This window comes from Haliotis asinina, chromosome 3 (assembly GCF_037392515.1).
Source record: "Haliotis asinina isolate JCU_RB_2024 chromosome 3, JCU_Hal_asi_v2, whole genome shotgun sequence".
NCBI lineage: Eukaryota > Metazoa > Mollusca > Gastropoda > Lepetellida > Haliotidae > Haliotis > Haliotis asinina.
In genome coordinates, this window is record NC_090282.1 from 12,531,794 (window position 1) to 12,552,960 (window position 21,167).

Here is a 21,167-nt window from a genome sequence, read left to right on the forward strand (position 1 = left end):
CATGAAACAGTTGTATTTCACAAGAAATCAAGGATTAGTTGTAACGTTGACATCTCTTTGTTTGACATAAATATATACCAATACAATACATTACTGGAATTGAAAAGGATCAGTAGTATGGGCAATGAGACACTCATTCAGACTTTACTGCTGCTGAGGAGTTGTGACTCTAGTTCCTTGTCTGATGCTTGATCGTAGGGAAAAGTCTTCACTTTAGTAAGCTCAACTACTGGTTCACTACAATCTAATGGAAATTAAACCAAGAACCATGTTCAGGCTGGTAGTCTCTAAACTGTTTGGCAGTGATTGGTGCTGATTTTTTTCTTTTACTTACCCTTACCAATATCTGACCTGTTCTTGCAAATGGGGATGAATCAAAATGTGAAAACAGAATCATGGAATGAGTACGTTCCTGTGTTGTTCTACCATCTACCATGCTGACAGGACCATCACACTCAGACATGGTCAGATAGCATGTTACATGCAAGTTCTTGTTTGCTGTTAAAACAATAAGGACCCTCACCAGTTGATGTTTGTGGAGGAAAACAGCATTTCTCCCTGCTCTTCCTCGGTGTTGTTGTTCTGGTTACAGGGAGCAGGTCGGCCATTGCTGGAAACACATGGTGCAGACAGTTATGCCATAAATGGTGACAACATTACAGATGATGACAGTGTAAGGTGACATCCAGTATTTACTATTTAAGACTACACAGGCGTTAGCAAATACTTGCATCACTTGAAGAGGGCCAAACTGATTACATCGCCATACATTTCGAGTGTGTTACCACAACTTTCAGTCTGAAGAGATGTATGTCTACTACAAAATATGCCTGCTTTGACTGTTAGTGCTATGAGCATTCACCTTGTGACTGGAGTTTGGCACATTACAGATGAACATATTATCATAAAGAGCCTTAGAGCCTTGTCTCTAAGTCTAATGACGTCTCTTTTGAGTTTGAAAAAAACAGTGTAATGCAAAAAATATTTAGAAAAAAAGAGTAAGTATTCTGCATATGAAGCTGCCAGGAAGATCCTGATGTTAATAACAACAGCAAGAAAGTTATACATAATATCATCTCACCTGGCTTCGGTATATTCATTGACAGGGAAGTCAAACATATGGTTACGTTATTGATCTCACTGACCTTCCAAATTTCATCCAATAACATACTTGATCATTTCCAGAACAACATTCTGGCGACCTTTACTACTGTGACGCTGACAGGTAACACGTTTATCAAAATACAGATAACCTTTTGGAGTTGCGCTGAACATAAATCCTTGCTGTGTGCATGACCCGAAGAGTGGAACTGACGTCAAATGTCATGCACAAGTATTTCGGTACCATGGCAATCCAATAAACATAACCAGTTGTGGTGCAAAAAAGCGGAATCATACCGACTGCTGTCACTGTGACTGGTCTTCAATCAACACATTTAAATCCACTCCCTTCTTGGATATCAGATTCAAACCAAGAAAGACACGTACCATGTTTTATTGACCTGTAGTAAATCCATTTCAAGCATATCTTAGACCACCTTGAGGATGACCGTGACTCCTTATATGACGTATCAATGTGCAAAAGCACATTCCAGGGCTATAAAGTTTTCTTCGTTTGCTGTGTTGAATGCTGCTGTCTGCACTGTAAGTAGTCTGTAAATAATCTAATCTGGACCTGTCAATCCAGTGACTAACATCATGAAAACATGCCGAGTGAGTCTCCAAATTTACCTACCATGTGTACAGTGATGTATTATCTAGGTGAACCCGCACAATGTAGATCAGGCATATCACACAGCGGATGATGAGATCAAAGAATGTACTGGCTAGACCTGAAAAACAGCAACAATAAATATCTGTAGTGATAAGAAACCTTGTAAAAGTTAGTCGTCATTTCTCACCTGACACGCAGCGAAATTAATCTAAATATACATTTATTTATGTTTATAGTATTTTTATGCATATATATATTTTTAGTCCATAGTATCGCTCTTTGATTTTTAGAATAGAAACATAATGCATCTCTTTCACCATGTTAAAGAGTAATTTGCCATGGAATATTGTTTTCCAAACGATCACATGCATTATCAAATCTGTGATATGCTAAGGCAGACTCAGGTCCATGTCATGATAATCGAACAACTCTCATTTTCACAGTCATAATGTAGTTTCTGATGCTTTGATAAGATAAAGTCACAAATATGGCAAAATCATGATCAATGAGATTCTGACAAGAAAAACTGGAACATCAACATTCTAAATACAGTACAACCTAGATGGAAGAGTGGACACGTACGAGATGTAGAGTTTCGTATCAGGAGTCTCCGTAACCTGCCTCTGATGGATAACTCGTGGGTAAAAAACTTGACTGGTGCAATCCTGGAATAAATAATTACCATAGTTAACATGGAAGACATGTGTAATCAGATGACAACGTTTAATTTGATTACATCCATCCATTCATTAATCAATACCATGCAACATCTTACAGCAGAAAAATATCTCACACCACGTACACTGTGACAGCTCATACCATAATACAGTGGACTCGACTGGGACCGACTTAATTGTCCGAATTACATAGAGTCCAAATTGTCCAATTTGACAGGAGTTAGCTCCCTCGATGACGAAGTTGAACTTTCAGACACAACAGTGAAAACACATAATAAACAACAAAACACTAGTGTAAAATGAATAGTTATTTATTGTGATTCATGGTCAATTTCACTTTCACTTACGTGTCGGCCTGTTTGTGCTCGGAAAATCGCCGACGTAGCGCAACATCCTGTGTCATTGCCTCTTAGCTCAAAAGAGGCTGCAACATTCTCTCATTGTTACAGTATGCAAATTGTCTCATTCTTTGTAACATGTTCATCATTTCAACATGAGACACATCTGACATCGTTTCATCATCGTCATTGTTATCTGACACACACTCGCTCGCAGTTCCACAATGCGACTCCACCATGTCACACTCCCAATCATCATCACACATTTTTTCTTTAGGGATTTCATTGTCAAAAGAAATGTACTCTTCTGCTGTTACATCCAGATTTAGCGATGACATGAGTCTTGACAATGGAATGTCATCTTCCTAACTGTCACTTGCGTTTTCGTCTTGGTCGAGGGGCTTGAAACCACATGCTGCAAAACACTCCACAACAGTTAAAACATTGTAGCTTTGTTTCCAACACAAAAATTATCCGTCACACACCTTGAAATCAGTCACACCGAGGTCAGTCGCAGACTGTAAAGCTTTCTCTTTCAATATTGGTCTGGACAGTGGCATATTCTTACTTCGTACACGTGAAAACCATTCGTAGAGCATCACGCCGATGTTGTCATATTTACCATTGTGTCTTCGCTTGGTTTCTGCATTTACATTTTTGGCATACTGTTGGTGGTAGTAGGCCTGTTTTCTTAAAATGTCCGACACTGTTTGCTTGCTGATTTTGTACTTTTCGGCAAGATCTTTCTGTGTAATGGGGGGTATCGATTTGGCATCTTCTATTAACTTGATCCTAGAAGCCAAACTTAATGTCGCATACGCACGTCTTCGCTTTGGAGGTGGTTCAGCCATTTTGCTACTGATGAAAAATAATCGAGACTGTTTTCTATTTATAATATAATGACAGTGACACTGAGTAACACTGAGTTCAGTCCTCTTGGATGAGTTGTTTGTTTACTGATTAACCCGATAATCCGCTTGAAGTCGGGGCCCGTTTATCATACCACTCACTCCACCTCTGGCAGGAAGTCTGACATAATCAGCATGTTTTGACAGTTAATTGCCTTGTCGGGCTGAGATTTTAGTCCGAATTCCGAATTATACCTAGTCCGATTTATTCAGCGTTTGGGTAATGATAACTTAAGTAAGTTCTGCCGGGACATGACCACTAAAGTCCTAATTGAAAAGAAAACCGACTTACCCAAGGTCCGAATTTGACCGATTCCACTGTATTTTGCTTTATACTTGAGTACCAATTTCTACATACTGCTCAAGAATCTCATCTCATACCCGACAAATATCTCAGAGTCATACCACATACACAGCAACATCTGACACCAGACAAATATCTCCTACCACATACACAGCAACTGCTCATACCAGACAAATATTGCATAGTCATACCACATGCCCTGCAACATCATATATCAGACAAATATCTCACAGTCGTACTACATGCCCTGCAACATCTCATACCCGACAAATATCTCAGTCATACCACATACCCTGCAACATCTCATACTAGACAAATATCTCATAGTCATACCACATACACACCAACATCTGACACCAGACAAATATCTCCTACCACATACCCTGCAAAATCTCATACCAGACAAATATCTCATAGTCATACCACATACCCTTCAACATCTCATACCAGACAAATATTGCATTGTCATACCACATGCCCTGCAAAATCACATATCAGACAAATATCTCATACAACATATCCAGCAACGTATGCCACACCAAAAGCCTGTATCAAGGTAAAACAGTTCATGAAAGATCAGCTAGTAAATACCATTTACTGGAGCTGGAAGCTATTATACCAAACACTTCATAACTTTGTCTTTCATTACCTAAATTTCCAACAAGCCTCTAACAGAAAACAACAAAATGTTCATAAAACCACACATGAGCACTGTATCTGTTTTATTCAACTGATCAAAGCAAACCTGTGCCAGTCATCAGGGTCAAAGCTTGGATCATCTTCATCTTCACTGTCAGACTGCCACCCAAGGTCTATTCTTTCACAGACAGGAATCTGCTCAAAGTCCATTGCTGAAAGACAGAAACTCTGATTTATCTAAAACTAGTCACGTTCAGTCGGAGCAATCCTTCAGTGAGTCACAATTCAAATGACCTGGCTTTACTGCATACACAATATTGTGTCCTATACTCATAAGACATAAGGAAACCAAAAGTGAGCGAATAATATTCTAGCTATATGGCAGAAGTCTGTAAATAATGGATCAGGCAATCAAGTGATTAACAACAAGAGCATCGATCTGCACAACCGGAAACTGATGACACGTGTCAACGAAGTCAGTGAGTCTGACCATCTGATCCCCTTAGTCGCCTCATACAAAAAGCATAGTCGCCTTTTGTGGCAAGCATGGGTTGCTGAAGACCTATTCAATCCCAGGTCTATCCCTGTAGGAAAGCAAGAACTGAAAGACTAGCGCACCAGCATAATAAATCATCTTGAATGATGCACCAGCATATGCAATCATCTTGAAAGATGCACCAGCATATTCAATCATCTTGATTAATGCACCAATATATTCAATTATATTTAAGGATGCACCAGCATATTCAACCATCTTGATTAAAGCACCAATATATTCAATCATCTTGAAAGATGCACCAGCATATTCAATCATCTTGATTATTACACCAGCATATTCAACCATCTTGATTAATGCATCTATACATCAGACAATCTTGAATAATATGCTGTTATATCAAATCATCTTCATTCAAATGTTCTTGATTTATGCACCAGTATAATAAATCATCTTGACTGATGCAACAGTATGACAAATCATCTTGACTAATCTACCAGTATACTAAATCTTGATTATTGCACCGATATATCAAATCATCTTGATGTATGCAACAGTATATTAAATCATCTTGATTAATGCAATGGCATACCAAATCATCTTGATTAATGTGCCAGCATATGTTAGACACCCATATAATAAACCACCTCAGTAATGTATGATTACATCTCTACTGTCTACTATAAAAACATGGGATCAAAAGATATCTCCCTGATAGATCATAATGATGTACAATGCTCCAGCTAAAAATGCCTCACAATCAACTGCGGCACAGTGACAGAATGTTTTGCAATGCCAATTGGCAAGGTCTTATTATTATTTATTACTATGTAACATTATCATTCTGGACAGAGTGTACTGCAATTAACATACATAAACGGACATAAATGCATCTAGAATGTTCCATCATTGATGGTGGCAATGCCGAACAATTGTGCTAATTTTGTCTTCTTTCTTCAAAGAAGTACAGTTCTGACGTTAGTTCACTTGTTACAATGAGAATTATGTTGCTAAACACAACACCCAGCAGTAGTTCAGTGGCATATGAAGATGCATGAACAATGGACCGAACAAACCAGTGATTGAAATCATAATGGGCTAAGATGATATGGATTAACCAGACCACAAACCCAGACAATCCAATTCTGTTAGTGGCTTATAATAAACTTAGATCTCTGAGGATCTAAGATTTGACTCAAGTCATTTGGAACAGAGTTCACATAATCTTGTCTTTCCTGAAAGATGTGATGTGAGTCAGATTATTTCTGGGAGTGTGGCTTTGATAAACTTCTGTTTAACTATAACATAATGATAATATCAATTACGTCATGTAACGGAAATTCTTTATTTCCCAAAACATAGACCCTTACATTCTCGTAGTGAAATATAGAAATATTTTTGTTTTCTACTGATATGTTTTGTGACATTATCTTCTTCATGGCAATAGTCATGTGTCACTAAGCTGTTTTCACCTTTTTCATCAATTGATTCGTTTCTTCATCATTTCACACACAGAAAACATAAGCCAGCCATGGAAGAAGTGTCGGCCGAAAGGGTCCTACTTACATTCAAATAAACAATACTATCATTATTACTTGCAGCAATACAATGAACACTGACATGTCTTTAACCTTTATCTGAAATCATGTAATGATTATAGTGAGAGAGATATGCTTTCAAATGAGAAATCAGATTTTCAGGTAGTGTCAACCCATTTTATTAAATGTTCACCCACTTAATATAGAAATTTGGGGAAATTTTCTGCAAATTATGACATCACGATTACACATAACAACCAGGGCCTCTCTTTGAGATAAGATAGTCGAGAGTGCCATACATTAACATTCATTTACGACTATCTGAGCACTAAAAGAGCTTAAAAAATCTAGGCCCAGGGCATTAGCAGATATTTCAAAAAGATACAAAAGGACTAGGAATCTCCCCTCCATGCTAACCCAAATCCTATCACCACCCTGAGAAATTTACAAACCATCTGCCCCTCAGCATAAACTTATCAACATATATACTCACAAAATAAAAAGTGGAGACGGTGATCATAAATAAGCCACAAGTGATAGCAGTATTTGTCAGGTGTATCAGAAAGATCCAACTATACTTCTTCACTACACACAAATTTAACCTCTTCAACTCGTACAGTTATTCTTGTAAGCATAACAAAAGGACCCTGAAGCGCCATTGCCGTGACATTGTGCAAGGTAATTTATTCACCTAAGTATGTAGTCTGAAGGTAATGGACGAGGGCACAGGTGGCCCTGGATGTACATTTAACCTCTGCAAACTCAGCTGACATAACTTCATGGGTTACCTGAGACTTTCAAAACACCTGGAATGTAACCTGTTGGTTTGTAACGGAAAACTGACCTCTTCTTGCCATGTAATACCTACACTTCATTGTAAAAATTTTACTTTGGCCATTTTCATGATTAAACAATTTTCACTTGAAGTGAAATCCTAATGCGACAAAAATATTCATTGTATTCATAACTAATTAATTATGCTGAAATGGTATGAAGAAAATTGTAAAGCAATGTGACGGTATGGCTATCATTCTTTCCATCATATGTACTTCGCTGACTTGGGTTTGTCACTTTCCAAATTGTTTCTATCACACTGCATGGCAACTTAGAGAGATACACTGATCATGCTGTGACTGGGATATTGTACTGCCCACAGTCCTACGGCAGTAGTAAAAATTGTGGAAGGTGTGTCACTGTCACCTCTTGACATCACTCAAAGTTTAATACAATATGCTGCAGAACTAGTTTGGACAACAGGATCCTGAATAACCTGTTTTGATTACCAGATGGCACAAGAAAGAATTTAATTACATACAAACCTGTTCATATAAAAACTGTCAATATGATAATGGATTTCGCATGCAATTAATTGACTTAAACAATAAAGTGCGAATTAAACTTATCATGAAAAACATTGCTGCACAACAAACAACCAGGACAATAGTCCATGAAAGGTGACAGTTTCTGAGAGCTATTTTAATAAATGCATGATTCATACGAGTATAAGGTATCTTTCAAATCATCACAACGAAGAAAAATCAAGCATGCACATGCATTTCTAAAATATTGTACGTACCCCAGTACAGACTCTTTTTCACTGTCATAGCTGAATTTTCCAAACCACATAAGGAAATTCTGGAAATATCAAACAATGTCCCTAAGAATATCACTAGTAATAATCAAATTTTATAATTCTGTTGTTTTATCTTGGCCATTCGGTACATGCTACAGATCCATGTTACTCAGAAAGAGTGTGATCCTCACAGTCAGGATTGTTGCTGTCCACTGACAATCCATGTCCAATACATGATGAGGAACAGTGCACAAACAACTAGACACATTGCTTGGCTAGGAGAAAGACACACACATGTAGCTAATGGAAACCAGTTTCACCAAAACCAGCCAGGCCAAACAACAATACAACCCCATTCACAAACTGAGTCCAGATTTCATAACAGCTGAGTAAGAATGTTGGCGCATAACCACTGAACGGGATAAACCTCAGTAAGCAATCAGTTCCTGAACACTTGTGACAATTGCTCTGGTTGTGTTAGGCCAAAAGCTGACCCTCATCAGCAACAGAAAGGGCCTACCCTCCCTGCATAGGTTAAACATTAAGAGGTAAATGACACGGGGAAAGTGATGTCATCTGTCACAGACAATGACACAGGTTTTGGCACCATGTTGTTTTGTCTTTCCACGATAATCATTCTAAATGTAAGTGACCCTGTAAGTAAGACAAATGCTGTCAACATCCAAAAGAGAAAAATGTGAATCTCACAATTAGGAGATAAGCATACTCTGTTTGAAAATCAGAGGTATCTATAACACAATTGGGCTAAAAAAAAATCTTGAATGGAGTAATGGAATCTTATGTCATTTTAAAAAAATGTGTGTGAGTGTGTGAGTGTGTGTGTGTGTGTCTGTGTGTGTCTGTGTGTGTTGATCTCCTTGAACCTCCACTCGCCACACCCCTCCCATCTGTTCACCATGAACTTCAGCCTTCAATAAGGACTTTCAATAATCAGCCTTTCAAAATACATTGCCTTGCAGGTACAGGGATTTATGCAGCAGTTGAGTCATAAAGTGTTCTAACAATTGAAGGACTGTTGAATGTCACTTACAAAAACCCATATGATAATTTACTTTGTAAATTGTAAATTGTAATTAGAAATTGGTGGATTTAACTAACATCTGCTTAAATGGGTCAAATATTGGACTTAGTGGTTTAGTTCATTTCCCAACACAACACTTAGTCCACAGAAGTCCCACTAGCATGTCTAATACCATGTACCATGAAGGTCCCGGCGTAGAATAGGCCTTCAGCAAACCATACTTGCCATAAAAGGCGACTGTGCTTGTCTTAAGAGGCGACTAATGCGATAGAGTGGTCAGGCTCGCTGACTTGATTGACATGTCATCGGTTCCCAATTGCGCAGATCGATGCTCATGCTGTTGATCACAGGATTGTCTGGTCCAGACTCGATTATTTACAGACAGCTGCCATATAGCTGGAATATTGCTGAGTGCAGTGTAAGACTAAACTCACTCACTCACTCTAATACCATGTAGACTTGAACTTGAACAAAAGAATATCCAACTGACTGACATGTCCAAAATAGTTAAACTGAGATTACTAAACTGCTACAGACAAGTAAATGTCTAATGTTTCTGGGTTGACCTGATTGACTAGTAGCATATAAGGGTTATGACTGTAAACCTTTTCTCAGTGCTTGCTCTTACAACACATTGGAACTATGAGAGATTACTATGACTGCCAGCTGCCAGAAAATGTAACTGGTAAACATTTTTGTTTTGATTAAGCTAAAGATATACTGTCGGACTGAGAACTGGTAAACAAAGTATTTACTGGTAATCGTGTGGAAAACATAAATCGACAAATTTCTTAGTAACTGCCTCCAAGCAAAAGTCATAAACTCTCTTTCATTGGCAGATTTTCATAACAGCATACATACTCTCTGAGTCATGAGATAATAGTAATAAAAACAGTCAGAAATGATAGCAGTATTTGTCAACTCCATCAAAAGTTCAAGTAATATTTGCATAACTCACACATACAAAGTTAAACTCTTCAACTCCAAGATATTGTTGCTTGAGTAACCAAAGGGCCCTGGGGCAGGTCTAAATAACTGCCAGGGAACAGGTCCAGATAACTTGAGAGAGCAGGTCTAGATAACTCACTGAGAGATGACGTCTAGATAATTTCTTGCAGGGAGCATGTCTAGGTAACTCCAGAAGGAACAGGTCTAGATAACTCATTATAGGAGCATGTCTGGATAGCTCCTAGTCTGTCGTACAGACTCTGAAGCAAATATATCCAAGGAAGCCCACGCAAGTCTAGAAAATGTGGGAAGTCCAGATTTCATAAGCTTCTGAAAATGAAGAAAGTCTCATGGCTCCATTTCATTATAGTGTTATTTTTCTACTTTTGTTCAGCAAAATATGTTTATTTCAGAAACTAGTTGTTAGTCTAGGTAACTCCAGAAGGAACATGTCCAGATAACTCACTGAGGGAACAGGTCTACATAACTCACTAAGGGAGCGGAAATAGATAACTCATTGAGGGAGCATTTCTAGATAACTTGCTGCGAGAGCCTTTCCCAGTAACTCCAGTAGGAATAGGTCTCAGCAACTTGTCAAGGAAGCAGGTGTAGATAACCCAAGAAGGAGCAGTCTTAGAAGTTAGATAACTCAGGAGGGAGCAGGTCAAATAACTAGTTGAGGGAACATGAGTAGATGACTAAAGAAGAAGAGTCTTAGATACCTCCAGAGGGGACAGGTCTAGGTAACTAGCTATGGTTAAGGGAGCATGTCTAGATAACTCAGGAGGGAGCATGTCTAAATAACTTGCTGATGGATCAAATCTATTTAACTCATTGAATTATTTTACCTTGTTCCAAGTCTGTACTGAGTGCTGAGCCCATGGATGTGCAGCCAGACAGTTCACAAACATCACCAGTCTGTTAGTGTTATTTGTCACTTCTATAGAAATTATCATTAAAATTATCAATTTTGACCTTAGAGACTTGTGCAAGTCTATTGTTGAGGGTGCAGGAATAGGTAATTCCAGAGCTATGTCAGATTCAGTAGAAGATCAGAATTTTCCTTTATTCCATAATTTTGAAATGCTATCTGTTACAGCAAATGGTTGCCTTTTCAGAATACTGACTGTGAATCCATGTACCTCAATGCTGGCTGTAATGCCAAACTATTCAATGCAATGGAATAATTAGCTCAGTGAATCATGAGGGCACGTCATGATTCACCTAGCTAATATCTGCAAGGACTGTTTTTCACATATTACAATCACTGCAATGAAAGTTATGTATTTGTTCATAACTGCTGAATTTGAGTGTTAGATGTTGGTCCTTTCAGATCCTGCTTGTTGATGCATTTCTCTGTATGGTCTTCAGTGGTATGCAGTTTACACAAGTCACAATATCATTTAGGGGATGCTTGAATCTTACTGGATGAACATTCTGGATTCCACCTAAAAGATGGTCAACCTATTATGGCTATACTTCCTAAGGGCTAGTCTCAGATTGTTACTGAGCACTAGGTCATTTTCTTACTTAACACTGGTATTGCTTAACTTATGAAAATGGAAATTTTGTATTGCTAACTGGACACAGAACAACCACAATGGATCAAACCGCCACTGATACTCAGGGTTTTACACAATGCAGAAATGTAAGTCCTGTACAGTGAAATGTACAGAATGGTCACAGAAAAGATATTCATCATGTTCATTATACTGACAGAAATATTCATTGCCTCAACTCTCGGTTTAAAGTGTTAAAGTCCTACAAATGAAGTAAAGATCAAATCTTGCAGTACAGTGAACAATTTATTTCATTTTCACTTTCAGGATCCTTTTTGCAAATTTTCTTGTCAAGCCACTGAGAAAGTTACATACTGCAAAAAAAAAATGAGTACAACAGACAGCTCACTAAATATGAATCTGAAACTGAAAATGTAATTTGGCAGGGAGTGGGGTTTGAAGAGGAAATATGTTTCTCAGGTTGTCCCCAGTTAACCTATACAGACACAGGAAACTGAGGACTAAGTCTCAGCAAGGAAGGCAACATGGTTATTGCTAGACGTCTCACTTACACGGGGTCATGGCCCACTTAATTATCAATCATGTATGTACATGATACATTACATGACACGTGATACAACCCAAACCAACATAACCATGTACAGATTCACAGACTAACAGACTCCAACGTTATGGGTACCAACTGTTCAAAAGTAGTCCCCAGTTTTAAATGGGCTTGCTACATGATGACTTATCAACTAAAACTGAACCATAGAATGACCATCACTTGTGTCCTTTCGGCATCATGAGATGTATTTTTAGTGTGTTTGGCTTGACATAATTTCTAATCATTCATACAAGCCTATTACAATCCATATCAAATCAATTCTTGATAGATTTGGATGTTGTTAATCAATATACACCTTTTCCCCATACTGATCTACATGTGTGGAACGTTTTCAGACATCTATTTTCTTCATCTGTTATGGATCCTACTACCATGTTTCAGTTGGATACAATAAATTTCAGCCTCTTTCTAGTAAATGTTTGGGATAAATGCATAAGACTAGTACAGTATGATTGTGTCCATATGATTGTGTTAGTACAATATATAACTGATGTACAACAGTAAAGAAGTCGAGGATGAAGACTTTTATGGATAGATAACTTCTTTCTTGCAGGGGATGTGACATTTTAGGATATTTACCTTGATAATGGTGTTAGCATCTACACTGAAATGTCCAATCCACGGCAAGAAAGAAGTTGTCTATCCATAAAAGTCTTCATTCTCATCATAACAACTTCTAAAATGCCACTTATAGAAGTAAACAACTTGTTCAGCTTTTCGTACTTCAGATTCGTACCCAGATTCAAATTTCCTTCAGCCTCAGCAGACAACAGTTTCTTGAAATTAGTTGGTTAGTGCACACCACTACCTTAAGATTTTTTAGAACCTTACCTCAAAGTAAGCAATTGATTTTCTTTTGTACTATTTTTGCTACATAAAGACTACAATATGAATAGACTTGCACAAAATGTCCCTCCAGGCCATTCACTACCTTAGTGAGTGTGCTTGGTACTAATATTCTTACCATTATCAGATGTCTTCCTCTTTCCCCTGAACGATGCAAAGAGAACTTTCATCTTTTCTGTTTTTCTCTTTGAACTTTGAACATTTTTGCAACTGTCTTGCCCATTACGAGTGCCAGTCTCTGGTTGTTCCTCTTGTTCCATTCTCCTCTTCTTACTGATGTCACAATGGGCAGAGCAAGGCTTGTCACCAACACACGTCTCGAACTTCCTTTTCATTTTAACACTTGCACTTTCTGAGTCCATGGCTGTGGATTTTGTGGTTGTGTTTTCACAACACGCACTTGCTGATCTTCCATTTGTGAAGTCTTTCAAAGGAAATTCCTGCTTGTTGTCAGATGTTGAAGCATAGTTGTCAAGACCGTGGTTTGTCTGAGCGTTTTTACTCATGTCATTGCCACCACTTGGTGCTGCATATTTATCACTGCATGGCTCGCTGTTTACAATAGCAGTCAAAACGTGGTCAACTTCAATGAAAACATCATCACTGTAAGTGTCTGATGGTAAGTTTTCACTTCCTGTTTCTACATTTTCACTATGTACTTGACAATTTTCTCCATATATTACACTGCTTTCACCATCTGCTGGCATAGTTTCAATGTCTACTGGACCCATTTCACCATCTTCGGAATTGACTTTCCCATCTTTTGTACTGATTTCACAATCTGCTGTACCAATTTCATCAGTTGCTGTTCCAAATTCATCATCTACCATTTCACCATTTATTAGACACATGTCACTGTCTAATGAACTGCTTTTACTATCTGTGGATAGAGACTGACTGACTGTTGGACATGTTTCAGAGTCTACTGTACCAATTTCATCATCTCCTTGACAATTGTCCCTAGCTGTTGGTATGTTTTCACGATCAATAAAACAAATCTGACCATTTGTTACTACAGTGTCAATGTCTTGTGAAGATATTTCCTCATATACATTACCGATTTCTGCATCTGTTGGTACATTTTCGACATTCATTGTATGAATTTCTCCATCAACTTGTCCAATCTGACCATCTTTCAGTACATTTTTACCATCTAGTACACTGTTTTCACCACCTCCTGATATGTTTTCACCATCTGTTTTAAAGTCCTCACCATTCTTGGAAATATCTTCCTCATCATCTGGCTTGTTTTCATCAAGCTTCAAAATATTTTCACCATCTGTATATAAGATTTCAGGATATAAATGAAGGCTTTCACCATTTGTATAAAGGGTTTCACCATCTGCATGAACAGTATCACCATCTGTATGGAAGGTTTCATCATCTTCTAAAGTGTTTCCACTGGGTATTGAGAAGTGTCCTACACCAGAAGCACTTTCAATGCAATCACTACAAACTTGTTCATGAAAACTGGAAATCTTTTCACATGAAGTACACCTATTTTTCATTTTCCCATTTCCAAATATCTGTTCCATCATACAGCTTTCTGAGGTGGTTTCTGCTTCATCTTTTATAATCACTCCACTGGTTTCAGTTTTTGCAATCCTGTGTTCAGATGAATCACGGCCAATATGATTGTGTGCACTCATACCTCTGCTTCACGCTGTGTGCATAGTGTCTGGCAATACAGGAACTGTCCTTCCTATACCCACCACACTGTTATGATGAAATCACTGAAGTCAAATACACCTTAATCACTGTGTCCCAACAGCAATAATCTGTCGACTGTGGATTATTTTGGGATGTGGAAGACCGAAAAAGTTGCAGTGACATCAAAGAGACTTATCTCTGCATGTGGGACGAGTCTTGTAATTCATCCTCCGAAGGTTTCAACTTCAGACAACATGTTGACCAATACACTCATGTCCAGTAGCAATGCTATCCCATAAAGCTATAAGAGCCTTGTCTTCCCTACTGACTGGCAACTGAAGAAATGACTTTGGTGAACCTGCTCTCACCTCTTATATCCAAATCAGAAAAAACATAATCCCCCAAACACGTCAACAGACAATAAACAAAATACAGCTGTTATCTATGTTTGTGTGGAGCTCAACAGCACTTCTTCAAACTGAGGCCATGATCATGACCATCTTGCAATTGTAAACCACACAATATGATTTATAACTATCACTGTTATCCAACATAACAGCCTTTAACTTAAACTGTGCAGCACTTGTCATCACAGAGTTAAAGAAAAGACCCCATTATATGGCATGTTTACATATATCAGTCGACTGAGCATCTACACTATCATAATGATACATGGTAACAAAATCAGGCAATTATACAAAAGCAGTTTCTGAAATATGCATACTTTGATTGTATTTGTCATGTCTCCCTTCCTTGGTGTTATAATGAGGAAAGGTCATGACTGTTCTGTGACCTGTGAAATTGTGGTTATATAATCGTTGATGTCAAGGAAGAAGGACATGCTATGTTAAAAATGTTACTTACCAGGAACTGTTAACATCCTTATCTGTAATAGTGGATAGTTGGCTTGTGCATTTAGCAAGAAACCTGTAATAGTTACATTTCCTTCAACGATGCACCTTAGACATGTTAATGCAGCCCCGCCACGTCAGAGACATTCAATTGTTTCACTCACGAACATATTTGCACCCTTGGATGTAAATACACAGGCCATTAGAATGCAGACTCGGATCTTAGTTAAACATTGTTCTGAGCTTGAAGTGGATTTTATTTGTTATTTCTAGGTATATATTTTTGGATAAGATATGTCATCTCTTGGATTTAGTATGTCTCTTCCCTAAGGCTGATATCTCACTCACTCTCTTCAGTAAATATCCACATTCATATTACTATGTACTGTTAATTTTACGGTTTCACATTGATGACTTGCATTTCATGAATAACAGTACCAATGATTATGAAGAATATGAAGAAGTCATTGAGTCACTGACATGACTATCAGATTTTGATACGTTGATAAAGGAAAAAATATCGACATATCCATTCAATATACAATTTCTTAACAAATTCATATTTCGCCAGATTGCTTTAGATTGAGATTATTTGACAAATTCACCCTCGTGTAAATCTGTGATTTGACACAATATATCATGATGAGGTGCCCTTAACTTGAGATTGCTATAACTGAAGTTAAGTCATTTAAGACTCTATTAAGTGACATTTATGGAGGTCTATACACATTCAAGTATGGACTACAGTCCGTTTGATTTCATTTGAGAACGACGAATTGCTCACTTACAAGAAATCTAATAAATCACCAAATCTGTTCTTTACAAGTGGGGGCCACTTGCTAGGAGAACACCCAGGTATGTGAGTTGCACGAGTGAAGCTGAAATTACACTATACATGCTTGTTGGTTACCTGGCCATTCTAGCAGCAATTGGTCCCACATGATAGTAAGAAATAATAAAAAATGACAACTAGGTAATGACTGTTTGTTGAAAAACTGTTTCATTCAGGTGTCCGAAATTGGGAAACAAATCATCAAGGTTGGTCTCTGTGATTTCATGTGACTGTGCAAGATCTGGTTTTGTTGCAATTATTACATTTTGTGTTGGCGAACAATTCTTCAGTCTCATATGCAAACAAACGAACTGAAAGCAAATCAGTAATTGGTACTGTGAGCAGCACACAATGACTTAGAGGAACAAATTTTTTTCATGTGACGGTCTATTTGATGCTTATGACAAACACCAAGGCCAATGCCCTATTCTATTACAGGTCTTGACGTTGAACCGACATACATGAACTGAGCAGTAGGACAGCTTAATGAGATTTAAGCACAATTTGGTATTTGCGATAAGAAACAATTAAAACTCATGACTCACAGTCATTTTAGTGGAAATCAAACATTCATCATTCACAAAAGTTTACTGGGAATGAGGCAGTTTCTATTCCCCATTTCTAACTACATGAAAAATCAACAAAATTATGTCTGAATATTTAATGCACCAAAACTGATAAACGCAAGGAAAAATCACACTGCATTATATTCACAAAAAGTGAAAGAGATAATTAAGTAGGGCCTTCATATCAATGTCTTCCCAATAATGAAACCTATCTATAAATTATTCACAAACAAGTGTTTGCCGAAAATATGGCAATGTCACTTGCTGCTAAAGAACAATGAAATATTGATAACATTGACCTTGAAAATAAGGTAAAGGTCACAAAAACTGACTGGTGTCTGTGTAATCCAATAGTTCATGAGATATCGCATTAACAAGAATCTGAAAAGTGGCCAAAGTGTTGTGGTGACCTTGAAATTAAGGTAAAGGTCACCAAAACTGACTGATGTCTGCATAATCCCCCAATGCAGGCTGTCATCAATTTTGAAGACTGGGTACAATAGTTCATGTGATATCGCGTTAACATAATAATAAGAATCTGAAAAGTGGCCAAAGTGTCATTAGTGACCTTGAAAATAAGGTCAATGTTACCAAAACTGACTGATGTCTGCATAATCCCCCAATGTAGGCTGTCACCAATTTTGAAGATATCGGGTACAACAGTTATGAGATATTGCGTCAACAAGAAACTGAAAAGTGGCCAAAGTATTGTGGTGACCTTGAAAATATGGTCAAGGTCACCAAAATGACTGGTGTCTGTGTAATCCCCCAGTGTAGGCTGTCACTAAATTTGAAGACAAGGTGTACAATAGTTCATGAGATATTGCGTTAACAAGAATCAGGGCGTTCAAGCGTACGTACACATGGACAGACGTATGGATGGACATTCAGATGCTGCTGAAAGTACAGTCCCCAACTCTGCGTTGCAGTCGAAAACATTATCTCCTGGTTGGAGTTACATGGATGTCTTTGTCGCTCTGTGATATAGCTAACATAGTTTCTCATGGAGTTTGTGAGATTTATAAAGCCATGTGCATAATGCATTAGCGACAGGTGTATTTGGGCATGGCCACCCAAGCTAAAATATATATAATCTGTTTCCATTTGTTCATTTATTGCTTTTCACTTGAAAGACAAACACTTTGGGGGATTTTCGGAAGAATACAGCCTCTGAATATCCAATGCTTGTCTTTAGAGATAGTAAAAAGGAAAAAGGAGATTAATGACTGCTGATCCTAAGCTGGCACAATGCTATAAACACGGCTAACAAGTGTTTACATTATAATATTTATATTTCATTACTTAATTATGCAAAAAGGGACAAAATAGAAACTATCTGAGAGAAATGAGGATTCATTAACAGGTAATACAATATAGTTGGATAAATATTTTTGACAAATCTAGTCTTCTTTCAAAACAAGTGGTAAGGTTGAGAGAGAACTCTGATGACGTCAGCCATCTTCATACTGAAGTATAAACTGTCACGTCTAATATCCTTTAGGTTCAGGATCAGCAAGCCAAGTAACCACACACGAAGCCCATCAAAAACACTGTAATACGCAACAGATACTATTGTTGACGTAATCATGATAATGAAGATAATATCTACAGATGCCATGAACATGGTACAAACATTGTTATTCAGTAATGGCCCAATCTTTATGATGCCTAAACATTAGCAGACATCACTTAAGTAAATATGACATGACATAATCATAGGTTTCTACCATTGGCAAACAAAACGTGGCATCCCTGCTTTGCCCTTTCTGCTTACACATTCACATGTGAGTGTGGATAACGATAAAAATATTATGCTTAAGGGGTTGTTTGTGTAGTAAACATATTTAATACCTGCATATGAATCACACTCATAAACAACAGGGATAGAAAAACATTTTTTCTAAGAGTGCCTTTGGGCACCAGCTGAATATTTTAGGTGTGCCTTCTAGAAATCAAGTGTTCCAGAAATCATATGTTGAAGAATAAATGACAATGATCATTTGAAATGTAATGTTAAATACAGGAATGATTTTATGAATATTCAAATGCATGTGGCATTACTCAGTTTGTAAAAATATAATTTGGGGGATTAAATGACTTAAGGTAAGTCATATTTTCAAATATTAAGAGCAAAAGGGGACCAAGAACATTCTTTAACCATGTCCTTTCAATACTTACTGTGGCACGCTAATATGTGGGGTACTTCGAACCCTGAAGAGTTTATTAGAGTAAAGTCTTTATCATCCTTTACACAGTGTCTGAGAAGAAAAGAGTTTCATATAGCATAGGAAAATATAATATTCATCTACCCCTGCTATAGTGTGATATAGCATATGGAAAACAGTATTCATCTGCCCCTCCTGTACTGTGATATACTGTCCACAAAACACTGTTGATGATCTACCCCTTTGTTAGTGTGATATAGCATATGGAAAACAGTATACATCTGCCCCTCCTGTACTGTGATATACTGTCCGCAAAACACTGTTGATGATCTACCCCTCTGTTAGTGTCATATAGCATATGGAAAGCAGAGTTCATTTACCCCTCCAATGGTGTCATATAGTGTATGGAAAACAGTGATCATCCACCCCTCCAATAGTGTGATATAGTGCATGGAAAAAAATGTTGTCTGTCCATACTGTAGTGTGATATAGTGTATGGACAACAGTGTTCCACTACTCCTCTGATGGTGTGATATAGTGTATGGAAAACTGTGTTCATCTACCCTTTCTATAGTGTGATACGTATAGGAGAAAACACGCCTCCGACGTTTTGGTAGACAATGTAAAAACGGAGGGGGGAGGCATTTCCCAACCCCGATGGTTTTACATTGTCTACCAATACTGAGGAGAAGTGTTTTCTCTATCACATATACCGTCAATGATTCATCATCCCGGTGGCCGTGCAGTAGAGCATCTGCCTACGGATGAGAGAACTGTGGTTCCAATCCTGCCTCAGGAAACCTTTGTATTGTGACTTTAATCTTGAACGATATTTTTCAATTGATTTCAAACACTCATTTATCAGTTGAATGTTGATGTTCATATAACGTTAGGAAAAGTTAACCCTGGGAAGTGGTCTTACTAACGCAAAGTAAAACCTGGGAAGTGGTCTTACTAACACAAAGTAAAACCTGTCCGTCCAAAACAAAAAGCTCAAATGCGGTTATTCTGGGAAAGCAAGAGATGACCTAATATATAGTGAGAAGCACACTTTAGGTGTATGTAGTGTATGGAAAATAATATTCATCCACCACTCCTGTCATGCGATATAGTGTATGGAAACAGCAGGACTTCAGATAATTTTTCAATACAGGAGTACTGGAAAACCGTTAAAGAGTACAGTTAGAGTACTGAATGTAATTTGATGGCGTATCAGTGATCTTGTCATTCGATGCATATATGCACCACAACATTGCTACTCATGTGTAAACAGTGTCCATAAACTGTTTACAAAACTTTTGCAGATAATACACCTGTAAAATGATCCTAAGAGTAAGACTGTGGTGCATCTTTAGTGTGGTGCATATCTGCTTTGTTTTCGCAATCATTTCCTACTGTATCGTGCATATTTTTTGTCCATACATACGCCGATACATCTAGAGCCCTGGCAAAAGCAAAATATTTCCCCCCAATAGTGTGATGTAGGGTGTTGAAACAGTGTTCATCTGCTCCTCGAATAGTGTTCCTATCTGTCCCTCCTGCTGTGTTATATGGTGTCAGTATTACAGTGTTCTTATTTGTCCTTCTTGTAGTGTTATACGGTGTCGGCTTGACAGTGTTTATTATATATGGCATTAGTATTACTGTTTACATCTACCCCTCCTATAGCATGATATGGTGTCAGTAAGATTGTGTTCCCATCTAACTTTGCTAAGTGTGATATGGTGTAGGGATCATAGTGTTAAGAGCAAGATCAACAATTACTCTATACGGCTCAATCTTGCTGAACAAACAGCCAAACTGTAGTACCTCAAACATGCTTCGCAAACATTGGAATTTGACATGTTTTATGGTTATGTTTGTTATGGCAACATCATTATAATATGTACAGTTCACCTTTTAAAGATGTTGGTAACTTGTCAAATATAACACCTTCATACTTTAAAGATTATT

The 21,167-nt window shown here is 37.7% G+C and overlaps 1 protein-coding gene across 6 annotated transcripts in view; it reads right to left on the reverse strand.

The window, feature by feature from the left end:
- Window positions 1-21,167, reverse strand: part of LOC137277489 (potassium channel subfamily T member 2-like) — a 58,567-nt gene that overhangs the window by 29,705 nt on the left and 7,695 nt on the right. Inside the window, exons 1-5 of one of the 6 annotated variants that reach the window (XM_067809227.1) lie at window positions 13,269-15,210; window positions 4,687-4,792; window positions 2,297-2,379; window positions 1,736-1,832; window positions 524-610 (exon numbers count right to left, since the gene is read on the reverse strand). In XM_067809227.1, the coding sequence (XP_067665328.1) occupies window positions 524-610; window positions 1,736-1,832; window positions 2,297-2,379; window positions 4,687-4,792; window positions 13,269-14,799 (1,904 nt within the window). In that variant the 5' untranslated portion in view covers window positions 14,800-15,210. Of the gene's footprint in view, window positions 1-523; window positions 611-1,735; window positions 1,833-2,296; window positions 2,380-4,686; window positions 4,794-7,107; window positions 7,289-8,190; window positions 8,245-13,268; window positions 15,211-21,167 lie in introns of those variants that run through there. The other 5 variants (XM_067809229.1, XM_067809228.1, XM_067809233.1 and 2 more) reach the window with 5 other exon arrangements.